Source organism: Maylandia zebra, linkage group LG13 (genome assembly GCF_041146795.1).
Source record: "Maylandia zebra isolate NMK-2024a linkage group LG13, Mzebra_GT3a, whole genome shotgun sequence".
Lineage (NCBI taxonomy): Eukaryota > Metazoa > Chordata > Actinopteri > Cichliformes > Cichlidae > Maylandia > Maylandia zebra.
In genome coordinates, this window is record NC_135179.1 from 26,235,498 (window position 1) to 26,248,380 (window position 12,883).

The following is a 12,883-nucleotide window of genomic DNA, read 5'->3' on the forward strand; positions in this document are numbered from 1 at the left end:
CTCCCTGTTCCCTAAGGCTCACAGTGAATCATGACTGGGAACATTTCTGCCCTCTTTTTCCTGGATGGGTGTGGACAGTTAAAATGAGCCCTTCACTGATGAATGAGCTTAACCTCTAACATGAGTTTAACGATTATATTATATTTCTCTGGTGGTTATTCAAGCAGATAACCGCCTAATTTTGAAAGCATTTATCATTCAGATTTAAGCCCAGTACTGGTTTAGCTGTGGTATTGTGCCCTTATAGGGTGGCTGGTTAAATAATAACACCTGGGAAATGTGTTGGTAACATTTTTATTGCTTCTTAGTCCTTTAAAGTGTAAATATAAGATTAGTTAACAATTACAGTAATCATATGGCAAACAGTATGGGGGTGGGGGGTTATGATCAGTACCTGCACACACCGGTGATGACGGATGTCACGTGTCATTGTTTAGACCAGGAAACAGCCTATTACGTCTTGAACGGCTCACCGCTGCTTCACCTCGGGGCTGTTTCTCACTCACTGATGTGTAGCCGCCTTCACTCTGTCCAGCATGACCGTGGGAAGGGATGCTACTCCGGTACAGAGCGAGTTTGAGTATCAATATGCGCAGAAGTGGAATAAACAAATCCGACACGCATCCAGCTGCTGCACCCGCTAGCTCGCTAGGTAGCTAGCTCTAGTAGCACGCGAGCCAGTGGGAAACGAGCTAACCGAGGCTATCGACGGTTAATCGTCGAGACGTGAAGGACCAGGACCGGGCTGTCGGACCAGCTAGTTGTTTGTTTTTGTGTAACCTGAAGAGACAAAAATGGAGTTGTTTCAAGCTAAAGACGACTACATTCTTCAGAGCGGGGACCGTGCTCTGTGGTGCAGCCGAAAAGACGGGACGATGACCGTCAGACCTGGTACGTAGGTACTGGATGTGGATGTCGCTTTTCACTGCTGCAGCCGGCCATTTAACATTACATTACAGTGCCACTAACATTTGGACTTACCACTAAAGTCAAGACGAAGCGTCGTTTTTGCTGGCTTGTTTTAAGCTGACAGCATCACTGTGCTCAATGGGTTTTGTCCCAGTGCACCTCAAACACATCAGCAACCTTAATCTCTCGTGTCTGACGCGTATTCATCTCTGTGATAAACCCTTTGATGATTATTAGATCGAAGCTAATTTACCTGCCTCCGTTAAACACAACAAATGCTTGCTAAACGGTATTTTTAATGGTTCAAGCATTGATCCCAAGCTTTGAAATGATCGCTTCTTTGCTTTCATTTCGATAGTGCCAACACCCCTAACAGACTTCAAACTTCTGACTTTGCTCTTTATGCTACACACTGGAAGGTGCATCTCACTCTTCAGCTCTTTTTTTTTTTAAAGACAAATCTGATATAAAACAAGACAACGAGAAGGTGAAAAAACCGGAAAAGTGATTGATTAATGAGAGCTAAATTATAATATAATTCCGATATAAAAGTGCATACAGACCAAAATTTAAAGCTAGCATATTGAGTGTTATTGCCAGGTTCTGGCTGTTGAGTCACATAAGCGAGTACTGAAACACTGGCTCAGCTGTGACTAATGATTGGACATGCTTTGATGTTAAATGAATACCAAGGCCTGTGGTATTAACATTTTCCCAGCAGAAGGGAAAGAAAAAGTTTTATGAGAGTCAGCACAAGAGCTGTGCAGGTTGTCCCCTGTGGCAGTTGAAGTAGTATGGTTGTGCAGCCATCCTGAACAGGTTTTTAGTTGCACCACTGTTTCATTATTTAATTGGAAAAAGGGTTTCCGCTCCTCACTGCGTTTCCACTCCACTCTCTCGCACATAGTTAAGTATTTCACTGATTGTACTTTCTATGTGAAGCTGTTGTTGTTACTTTTTTTAACTGGTTTTTTGTTTGTTTGGTTTTTTTACTTTTTTTTTTTTTTTTTTTTTTTTTAAATTTTGCCGTTTTCTAGACCTTTCTTGTGGGGACCCTCCCAGCCGGTTCCCCCGCACATTAAATTGTCTGCCTTGTGGAACAGGAAGACTCATTGTTTAGGGCAGCTTACAGTTGATGTTCTCCACCCTTAGCCACGCCCTTCACATTTTTCCAATTTCCTCCACTGTGATGTGTAATCTCTCACCAATGCAGAACATTGCGTTTTATTTGCTGGGCTGACCTTATACTTGACCTGGTGTTCGGAAATAAAAAATAAATAAATAGGCAAAGCTTGTCTTTTCATGCATCATATCACATTTTATTCAATAAAATGAAAGCAGGCAGACTTTCCTGCAAGTGTATAGCTGTCATTTTATATAGATATGCACGAACAAACAGTGAGAGACCTTACAAGTTTGAGACAGAAAATCTACTGCCTGTGAGTTGTCACCACCTTTACACAGCGTTCACATCATCTAGGCTTGAGAGTGTTCTAAGTATTAATTAAAAAAACAAAAAACAAGTTCCTGCATGTAACAGAGCACCAGCCAACTATGACTGTCGTTTTGTCATGACTACTGTACTTTTGTTTGATTAACTCATATGCAAAACTGTGACTAAAAAAAAACAGACAAACTGTGTCTGCAGAAAAATGTTACTTATGGCTTCTTATATGCTGCAGAGCATGTATTACAGCATTGTTGTCGTGTTTCATCTCTGTATTTTTCTTTCAGCCACAGACCTGCTGTTAGCTTGGAACCCAGTGTGTTTGGGTTTGGTGGAAGGTGTCATTGGAAAGATACAGCTTCACACAGGTACGTGGAGCACGGAAGACCTTTGAACACTTCGCAGAGCAGGCGCATTCTCGCCAGTGCTTTCCATCTGTGTGTGCTTGGACTTTTGAGCCGCCAAATCATCCGGTGCTCAGGATGTTTCTTGTTCACCAGTAAAGGTGTGAAAAGAAATGTGTGAAAGAGCTTTGAAATCTGTGTAGTAATCAAGAGGAGTGAATCAATACTGATGATTCAATTGATGACAAGCCCCGATTTGTATGATGCAGAGTGCTTTTGTTGTTTTTATACATTCTAGTATAAGCGATATTATTTAAGAGATTTCTTGTGTTGCCGTTAATGACCGATGTGCAGCTGCTTTCTTCACACATTTTCAGAATGTGAGGAATTTTGCACCCGTGATGCAACTCCCCCACCTTTTTTTTTTCTTCTCCCCTCCTCTTGACAGATCTTCCTCTCGGCCTTGTGTTAATCCGTCAGAAAGCGCTGGTCGGCCACTTACCGGGAAACCACAAAGTCTACAAGATCACCAAGATCGCCGTCATCCCCTTGTCTGACGAAGAGCCTCAGGAGCTCGAGCTGGAGGTGTGCACACATGCGCTGTTTATTCTGCTCTTTAACTTCTGTTTTAATCATGCTTTCAGTTCCCTGGGCAGTACTTCTAACAGTTAAAATCCTAAATTGGTATTAATGTATCCAAGAATACACTATGAGCCAGTGTATGATTCAGCTCTGAGAATGGACTGAGGTGTAGAAGTTGTTTAGATAAGTTTTGTTTTTGCCCGCACATATCTAGTTTAAAAAAAAAAAATACATGCAGACATAAAATAACTGCAGCAGACCGCAAAGAATGTTGATTGCTGAGATTTGAGTTTTTCAGGGGAGCTTCGTGGATGGTGAGACAGAATATTTCCAAGTGAGTAATAATGGCGGTGGATTGTTAGCACAATGGCTTTTAAATCTTGTCCACTTGTCCCTTATAGCGCAGAATGAACACGTGTCTCCCTTTGTGCATAGAAATCCTGGTGTGTGCATCAGTGTAGATGTTGGCTTGTTTACAGCAGCCCTGTAGTAGTATTGCTACTATAGTTTACTCTAGTGTCCTATTTGGCTGTTTTTGTAGAGGTTATCTAATATCTGACATTTGATACCAAATTCACTTTTTTTTCCAACTCTGTCCTCGTCCCATTGAACGTGTTTGATGGTCTAAATATCACTATCATGTTTCGATTTGTAAAGCTGCAGAAATTTGATAGACCATCCTCTTTTCTTTTTTTTTCCAGCTTTGCAAGAAGCATCACTTTGGCATCGACAAACCAGAGAAGCTGGCCCAGTCTCCAGATGAGTCCAAGCTGATGAAAACTTTAAGTCAGATCAAATCTAATGTTGCTGTGCCCATCAAGAAAAAGGTATTGTTTTGTTTTACACACAAGCATGGATTATCATATTGAAACTGATCCCCTACCTTTCCTCTCTTTCAAACTAGTGAAGGCTTTGAAGTTCTTCTAGGATTTCCTTCTTTTGTTGACTTACTTTTTCTTTCCACCTGCCCAATCCAGTATTCCCCTGCTTTCCAGGTCAAGGAAAACAAAGAGAAGGAACGCCTGGAGAGGCGGCTGCTGGATGAGCTGTACAAGATATTCATGGACTCAGACTCCTTCTACTACAGCATGACCTACGACCTGACAAACAGTGTCCAGCGTCAAGGAGACTCTGATAAGTCTGACATGCCTCTGTGGAAGCAGGTTTGGAGTTATTGAAGTTATTTTATTCTGCTTATGTCTACTACACAAACTCCTTATTGTGGCTGACTGTGTTTTTACTCTGTGTTAAAGGTGGATGACCGTTTCTTCTGGAATAAACACATGATCCAAGAACTTATTGACCTTCAGGTATTGAACACCCGCCCCACCCATCTACTGGGAAATACAGAGAGCGTCTGCTTAGTGCTGCTTTTCTATTTTCAGGCCTGAGTAATTAGAATTAAATGAAAACACCGTGTTCTCCTGAAAACTGCTTACAGAGTCATTGTATTTTCTGTAAAATAGTCAGCTTAAAAGAGTGTAGTTGGTCATGCTGTTTAAATGTGGCATTTTGTATGTACTGATAAATGCCAGGGCGTTATCAAAAGCAGCATGAAAATACTCAAAGGCGGGATGCAAAGTACTTTCTTATCAACCTGGCCTCAAACTAAATTTTAATCTGTCTGGCTATTTTTCTTTTTTTAATGTCTGTTGAACGTTCCAGGTCCCAGAGGTTGACTTCTGGGTGATACCAATCATCCAGGGCTTTGTGCAGGTGGAGGAACTGGTGGTAAACTACAATGAGACCTCTGATGAAGAGCGGAGCAGCCCTGACACCCCACCAAAGGAGATCACTTGTGTTGATGACATCCATCCTCGTTTCACTGTGGCCCTGATCTCCAGACGTAGCCGCCACCGCGCAGGTAGAGTTTGCCTTAGGGGAGTCATGCTCTGATTCAGTCCAGTTGCATGGGCTGCAACAAGTAATTAAGGCACATTCTGGTAGCTAGCTGATTTATTGTCTGCAAGTGAAGCATGATCCAGGATATAAATACACATGCATTATTCTCCCCCAAAGGGATGCGGTACAAACGCAGAGGAGTGGATACAGACGGCCATGTAGCTAACTATGTGGAGACGGAGCAGTTGATTCACGTGCACAGCCACACTCTGTCCTTTGTGCAGACTCGTGGCTCTGTGCCTGTCTTTTGGAGTCAGGCAGGGTATCGCTACAACCCCCGGCCACGGATAGAAAAAGGTCAGTAGAGCTCTATCTTGTATTTAGACCTAAACTGATGGTTTCTGACACTCTTTGTGTAGAAATCTTTCCAGTAGCAATTTCTCATGAAATTTTTTGGTAGCTTAAAAATTGTAGCCTACCTTCTCTGCCCTTGCTCTGATTATTATTATTTTTTATTTCTTGCATAAATTATAGATTGTAATCAGTAAATTATTTTAACTGTGACTGCCTCCTTGTTTTGCATTGGAAACAACATAAATAACTCTTTCACCAGAATCAATAATAATAAAAAAGTTTTTAATGCATATTTTCACCTGACATTTCAGGAGAGAAGGAGACTATGACCTACTTTGCTGCTCACTTTGAAGAACAACTTAAACTGTACAAGAAGCAGGTGAGTGTTCCTCACCAGAGTGCATACTCGTATATCCGCTTAGGCTATTTATTAAATGCATTTTCTGTTATTTACTTTGGGTTGTGGTGTCTGCAGCTATACATAGTGCTTGCATAACCCGCTTCCTGTTGTAACTAAAGCAGAACATCCTGCTAATGATCAGTGACATTGCTTGTCAGTAGCTTGGATTATTTCAGATAGTGTTTACAGTAGTGTAGCAGTACTTTTATTTAAGCTTGTGATGAGCTCAGCTGTTGGCTTTTTTTTTTAAAGACTTAAGCCTGTTTCCCAGTTTGTTTTTTTTTCTTCATGTGATAAAGTTAATATTTATGTTTTCACTCTTCACTGAACCCAAAAATCTTAAAAATCCAGTGACAGCACTTTTTGGTGTCTTCTTTAGGTCATCGTTAACTTGGTGGATCAAAGTGGGCGGGAGAAGATAATTGGTGATGCATATCTGAAACAAGTCCTCCTGTACAACAACTCTAACCTCACTTATGTTTCATTCGACTTTCACGAGCACTGGTGAGACAGACCCTTTTTACACGAGCGTCTTTTACACGAATTTCACAATCTATATATGACCACAGTACATTCACTTCCCCTGTATGGTTCTTGTATCCTGTTTCTCAGCCGCGGCATGAAGTTTGAGAATGTGCAGATACTGACAGATGCCATTTCTGACATCATCACTGACATGAAGTGGGCCTGGTAAGTGTCGTGCCACCTGAGCACTATAGCATGATAGGTTTGGTGTCAAAATGCGATTTCTGTGAATGTGTCTTGATTCTGGTTGTGTGTCCCTCTGCCAGGGTGGACCAAGCAGGAGTAATCTGCAAGCAGGAGGGCATCTTCAGAGTAAACTGTATGGACTGTCTTGACAGGACCAATGTGGTCCAAGCTGCTATTGCCCGGGTAGTGATGGAACAACAGGTGTGATTTTCTGGATTTTTTTTGTTTATGATAACTTATATTTTAGAAATCCTGATTATTAAAAAAAAAAAAAAAAAGGTCATAACCATTATAAATATCAAGGATTGCATTTTATGTGTGCTTTTCTTCCTGCAGCTGAAGAAATTGGGTGTGATGCCTCCAGAGCAGCCTCTGCCTCTCAAGTGTTACAGGATTTATCAGGTCATGTGGGCAAACAACGGTGACACCATCAGCAGACAGTACGCTGGCACAGCAGCTCTCAAGGTATCTTAATTGTATGAGGTCTGGGATAATCCTACTTAGAAGTGCTACCCAAATCTGAGTACAGTGTAATGTTTTCCTACTGTAAACTTACTGAACAGCACCTTTTCAGAACCAAATGACACACAGGGAAGCATCTAGTATTCTAAATGTTCTTTAGAAGACTTGACAGAGAGAAAAAAGTGTTAAAAACAGAAACAGTACTTCTCACATATTGTCATATTGGGCAATAACTGTGAATGTGCAAATACACAAGTGTTAGGTAAGCCATATTTAAACAAAAAGGGATGTCACAAATATGGACATAACCTTTTAGCACTGCACTCAGGTCGTCAAATAATTAAATAAAAAAAGCAGTGCGACGAGTTAAAGGTAACACTTTTTGTCCTATTTTAGGGGGATTTCACCAGGACGGGAGAAAGGAAACTGGCCGGTGTCATGAAGGACGGGGTGAACTCAGCCAATCGCTACTATCTGAACCGTTTTAGGGATGCTTACAGACAAGCAGTGATTGGTATTTGAAAACAAAAAACTACTCATATTGGTTTCTACCTATAGTGTCTTGAAATCAATCCTTAATTTGCATTTGTTAAAACTCCTTTTGCTTCTGTCTGCAGACCTGATGATGGGCCTGCCAGTGACGGAGGACCTTTACTCAATCTTCAGTAAAGAGAAGGAGCATGAAGAAAAAGAAAAGGAGAGCCAAAGAGGGGCCCAGGAGCAGGTCAGCCTCCTCCTGCAGACCTACATGCAGCTGCTGTTACTAGACGATGAGAAGTTTCACGGAGGCTGGGCCCTCATAAACTGTGACATGAGGTGAGCGAAATGCTGTTCTGACTGTGCGTTGATGCTTAATGGCTTTATATAATCAGGATATAGCTGAACTATAGTTCCATCGAGGCTTTTCCGTGCTCTTTTAATCCCACTGTTCTCTTATCTCCCACCAGCCTCATTGATGCAACCAACAAAGATGAAGATGTGCTGCTGCTCCTGTCTGATAAAGCATACTATATTGCCTTGTAAGTTGAACCTTAAATTTGCGAAAGAAAAAACCCCCAACTCTTATATTTGACTTATATGTACATTTATTTCCTTGTAGCTATGATGAAGAAGCAGATAAAGTCAACCAGTACCAACGCCTCATTTTAGAGGGTTTGGAAAAGATCGAAATTGGTAAGAAGTTAAACTCCAAGGAGAAGTGAGAGCTCTTGTAGACTCAGTGAGTCATTCAACACTTCTCGAAAGTGTGCTTAACAGTTTCTTCCGTAACCTTTTAGAAATATCTGCGCTCATTATGATTCATGAAACGGAAGCAAATCACTACAAACGGATATTAGAAGTTGCACTTCGCATTGCAGGTCCTGAGCCTACTCTGTTCGGGAAGCCAAAGTTCTGCTGTATGCGGCTGCACTTCAAGAACGAGGAAACTAGCGGATACTTTCACACGCTGCGAGCTGCAACGCGAAATCCCGAGGATGATGGGAAAGGTAGTGTGTGACTATTTGAATTCTTTAAATAAAATGAGAAAAAGTTAGTTTTACACTTTAAACTGTGCAGATATTGCTTAAGACTTAACACTGTGACATTTCACAGATACATTGCAGTGCATAGCTGAGATGCTTCGCATAACTAAGCAGGCTACAGGGAATGACCTGCTTGTGGTTGAAAAGAAGCTGGAGAGGTAAGTACAAATTATGCTGATTAGCATTCGTCTCGGTCTCTCTTTGATATGATTTCAGTGTAACGAAGTTAAACATTCAGACTGCATTGCCAACTTTTAGACAGCAGCTAGAGCTGTGACTTAAGTTGCGTGTGTTTTCCAGGCGGCAGAGTAAACCTCACGAGGATATCATGGGGATCCAGAACAAACCTGCTGACCAAGTTCAAGGGAGCTCCGGCCTTGCACAAGGCAAAAGTTTTATCCTCAATAAATTCTCCACTCTAAATCAGAAAGTGAAACAGACCAAGACAAATGTGAACATCGGCCCCTTCAAGCCCCTCGGTAAGCTGGGCAGCTTCTCTAAGCCTGATGTAAAAGTCAATTTTCTAAAGCCAACTATGCATGTCAACCTGTGGAAGTCGGACAGCAGCTTGGAGACATCAGATAACGTCGCTGGCACGGGAGCCCTAAAAGACATTGGTAATGAAAACTATGGACACTCTTCAGATTCAGATTCTTATAATTCAGACCCGGAGCACCCGTGCTCTGGGTCCTTAGAAAATGTGGACTATGTGCTGCCCAGCTGCGGCATCGTAGCATCAAATCCCAGACTGGGCAGCCGCTCCCAGTCCATCGGTAGCGCAGAGCTAAATATACCCTCTGTTATCCGGGTCACGGGCTGTGACGGGAAGCAAGAAAGCTCAACTCACATTAGTGATGACAAGTCTCCCGGGGCTGCCTCAGTGGCTGAAGAAGCCATTCTCATTGACTTTGGTACTCCCATCGATGCCTACTGCCACCAGTTCATCCAGGATGCACAGACCAAACCTGTTGAGGTGTTCGGAGAGCTGCCACAAGCTGCCATACCTCCACTCCACAACCCTGCAGTGCCTGTGCATAAAAAGAACCCAGCAGACTCAAACAAGCAGCCAAGCTCAGAGCAGATGGAGCAGGAGGAGCCTCAGCTCCCCAGGCCATCCCAGCTAGACGTCCAATCCTCTACCTCCAGTTCCAGCCTCCTCACTATCCAGAAGCCTAGCTCTGCAGTCTCAGGAGGCTCTCAGAAAAGCGCTTGCTCACAGGTGGAGGGCAGCCTCGGCCCTTCGCCTGCCGACAGCAACGGCAGCCGAGTGGTGTCCCCCTTTGCCAAGATCAAGAGTTCCATGGTCCAGGTGGCCAGCATGACCCAGGCGGGATTCACTCAGGGCATCAATTTTGCAGTTGCAAAGGTACAGAAAAGCCCCGAGCCAGAAGCTGTCAACGAGGTCCAAGAGAACGAGTTGAAGGCAATGTTTACACAGTGCCAGACCAGGATCATTCAGATCTAGTGCTTTCCTTGTAGCAGCACTTTGGAGTCGTTTGTCATGTATAAACTTCCCGTAACGTAGCAGTAGCAAAAGCTTGCACATGGTGTCACTACTCGGCCAAGAAATGTGCTCTTAAGTTAAACTTGCCCATGTTAATAATGACTCTTGTACAGAATTGATAAAAATACCCCAAAGCCCATCATAGTAGTTACTATGTTTACGTGCACATATGTATGGGTTACTCGACTTTCGAGGGCACTGAATCATAGATCTTTTGCCATGCAACCTTGCACACTGACGCTCCTCTCTTTTATGGTTTATTAACTAGTTCTCAGATGAATGCTGAATAAATGTCTCAGCATAGTAGTGCACAGTACCTAGGATGAATAAAAAAAATATGGCATATTGATAGAAATTTGAGTACTTGGAGGGTGTAATAATTTTCAAAGTCTTAGTGCTCCATCCAACTTAAGTCACTCCAGAAATAGTTCTACTATATGATTAGCTCAAGAGACAAACAACCAAGAACAAAGAAAATATTTAGGCTTTTAAACTCATATACTTTGAGAGTGGTATGCAGAGTATTTCCGTGTGTAAACATGTTATTGTCCTTAGTCCGAAGTTATTTAATTACCCACAATGCTCGAGTGTGAGGTTAATGGTAACAACCGATTTTTGACGACGCAGGTAAGCAGTTAGCTGCATGTCGAAAGACCAACTCTGATTTTATCATGTACTGTAGGATAAACTCATCCTGGCTACTCAATGGCGTTTGTGAGCTAGTAATGCCCTTCAGTTTGTAACAGTCGTCGTAGAAACCAACCAAATATCTTTTGTGATTCCCAAAGGACTATTCTGTGTTGAAAAGTACCCTTTGTATAGCTGTCAGAAACTAGCCAGACGACATAATCTATGTAGTAATCCTATGTAATATCAATGTTGTCGAGTGTAACTTAGAAGATATACCGCTGTAGAAATAACGACTATTTAAGAACTTAGAGTATCCTGGTTGTTGATATGTACAGTGAGTATTGTCTGTCTCTGAGTAGAGCTGTCTTTTAGGCTTTTTGTATTGATGCTAAGGTGAAGTTTAAAGAGGTATGAGCATTATATTTTGAAAAGAACGCCCAGTACTGTCATTGTTAACCACGAATAACCAGAAAACATCTGGTTGGAGTTGTTTTTGATAGATTTATGTATTGAAATAACTATTCTGGTAATGGTTATAATAATTACCTACACGATGAGGGTTTATTTGAGCTAAATCCTTAGCTTGCGTTATACATTGAAAACTGCATGTTTGACAAAGACAGGCGAGTTGCATATAGTAGGTATATATGCAACTGCACCCACGCAGTTACGAGAAACACTGACGCTTTATGCACTCCCCAAACTTAAAGCATATTTGCCTTAATAGGGAACTAAAGTGGGATTATGTATATCAGGTATTTATGGCAAAATCTACCTTTTTAAGTCTTACATGTTACATTTTGTGTACTGTATAAAAGATATTCAGGGTTGGTGCATGTCATCGGAGCTTTTTATGTTGGGATATCTCACTGTGATAATGGCACATTCATTCTCTGTGGGAATGGGCAGGTTTTAGAATTAGTATTTTTTTTTTGTTGTGTTTGTGGTTTACAGTGAATCTGTAAATCGGAGCATCCTGTTGCTGCTGGTGTTTAGGACCGCTTGCCTTTGAGATCCCAGTTATTTATAATATGGAAGTGTACACTGTAACAAAGTTTACATGTTTTTTGTTTTTTTTTTAAGTTAATTTGTTGTTAAAAAAAACAAATCTACCACAGGATCTTGTTATAGACACCAGAAGAAATTATAATAAATCACAGCTGCCCTGTCCTGCTGGTGTCTGACTGTGATATGAATCTGGCTTGCTCTGAGCTGAGATATCCCAAGATAAACTGTCACATATTTTGTGTTACCTTTGCCTGTTTTTTTTTTTTTTTTCTCTCCTTTCTGCATTCGGCTTGCTCACCAGCAGATAAGATGCGGGACACTTGTATATTTTGTCTGATTATAAATGAGACTCGGCTGCTTTTCTAGGTGCTGCTGATGGTGTGTTTATGTGTGTGTGGTGCTGCCAAAGCTTCAAGGTAATAGCTGTGAGGTTTTAACACAGAGGGTAAGCGGTGTTTTTAAACTTCATTCAGGATTGCAAACACTGGGGCAGCTCTCAAGCCTAGAAGGAAACTTAATCCTCCACATTCCTGAAAGAGTCCACAGTGCTAGAGTGTCGGTGTCTTGCTTTTTATATGCAAATGTCGCCTGTTCTAGTCAATCCTGTATTTGCTGGCTAAAAGTTTGGTCTTTCCTTCCGTTTTTTCACACCAAGTGCTTTTGCGGTCACCTCTTGATTTATCGTCTGGTGGTTGCCCACTCCCATTGTGGCTGGAGCTCTCCAAGCATTTGATTTGCACTGTTTAAGCACATTTTTCCTGCGTTAACATGGTTTCATCTGGATGTCTGTGTTCATATCCTTACCAACTGGCTGTCAGCGTTTTCCACAGTGTACTGAGATTGTATTGTATATTAAAAGTATCCTATTTATTCTTACCTTCTTTGGGTGTGTTACTTGATAACAGGGTGCACTGTACACTTGTTTAGGCAGATATTTCATTGGAATAAAAAGTGACTAAAAGATTGCTGCATGTTTACTGTCAAATGTATTAACAGCACAGCACAGTATACTAACCCAGGAAGAAAAATGCACCAGGACAAACAGTGATCCAGATCTTGTTCCTTTATTTACTTTTTTTTTTTTTTTTTTTTTGAAGATAGAAATTATTTTTTTTCCTGTAAACAGACCTTTCTGTCTAGTAGAGCTTAACCTCTGGTGTGAACCCC

General features: G+C 41.6%; 1 protein-coding gene across 4 annotated transcripts; it reads left to right on the forward strand.

Moving 5' to 3' along the window:
• The first annotated feature begins 429 nt into the window (after window positions 1-429).
• On the forward strand, window positions 430-12,680 carry inpp5f (inositol polyphosphate-5-phosphatase F). 4 transcript variants are annotated; one of them, XM_024804740.2, is made up of 21 exons: window positions 430-891; window positions 2,644-2,724; window positions 3,149-3,285; window positions 3,581-3,616; window positions 3,984-4,109; window positions 4,260-4,445; window positions 4,536-4,592; window positions 4,948-5,146; window positions 5,302-5,481; window positions 5,790-5,857; window positions 6,258-6,382; window positions 6,491-6,568; window positions 6,670-6,790; window positions 6,926-7,054; window positions 7,448-7,565; window positions 7,669-7,867; window positions 7,999-8,070; window positions 8,151-8,224; window positions 8,410-8,538; window positions 8,645-8,732; window positions 8,875-12,680. In XM_024804740.2, the coding sequence occupies exons 1-21, from the start codon at window positions 795-797 to the stop codon at window positions 10,037-10,039; spliced, it is 3,465 nt and encodes a 1,154-aa protein (XP_024660508.1). In that variant the 5' UTR covers window positions 430-794; the 3' UTR covers window positions 10,040-12,680. The 4 variants fall into 4 exon arrangements, with proteins under 4 accessions (XP_024660508.1, XP_024660509.1, XP_024660510.1 ...); XM_024804741.2 differs by having other exon boundaries at window positions 4,278-4,445; XM_024804742.2 differs by lacking the exon at window positions 3,581-3,616.
• The last annotated feature ends 203 nt before the right edge of the window (window positions 12,681-12,883 follow it).

Excerpts from the sequence above, each read along its gene's own strand:
- inpp5f (XM_024804740.2), top strand. The coding sequence starts at position 795 with ATGGAGTTGTTTCAAGCTAAAGACGACTACATTCTTCAGAGCGGGGAC. Across the intron at positions 6,383-6,490 it reads TTCGACTTTCACGAGCACTG|CCGCGGCATGAAGTTTGAGA; the intron begins GTGAGACAGACC and ends CCTGTTTCTCAG. Across the intron at positions 7,868-7,998 it reads CTCATAAACTGTGACATGAG|CCTCATTGATGCAACCAACA; the intron begins GTGAGCGAAATG and ends ATCTCCCACCAG.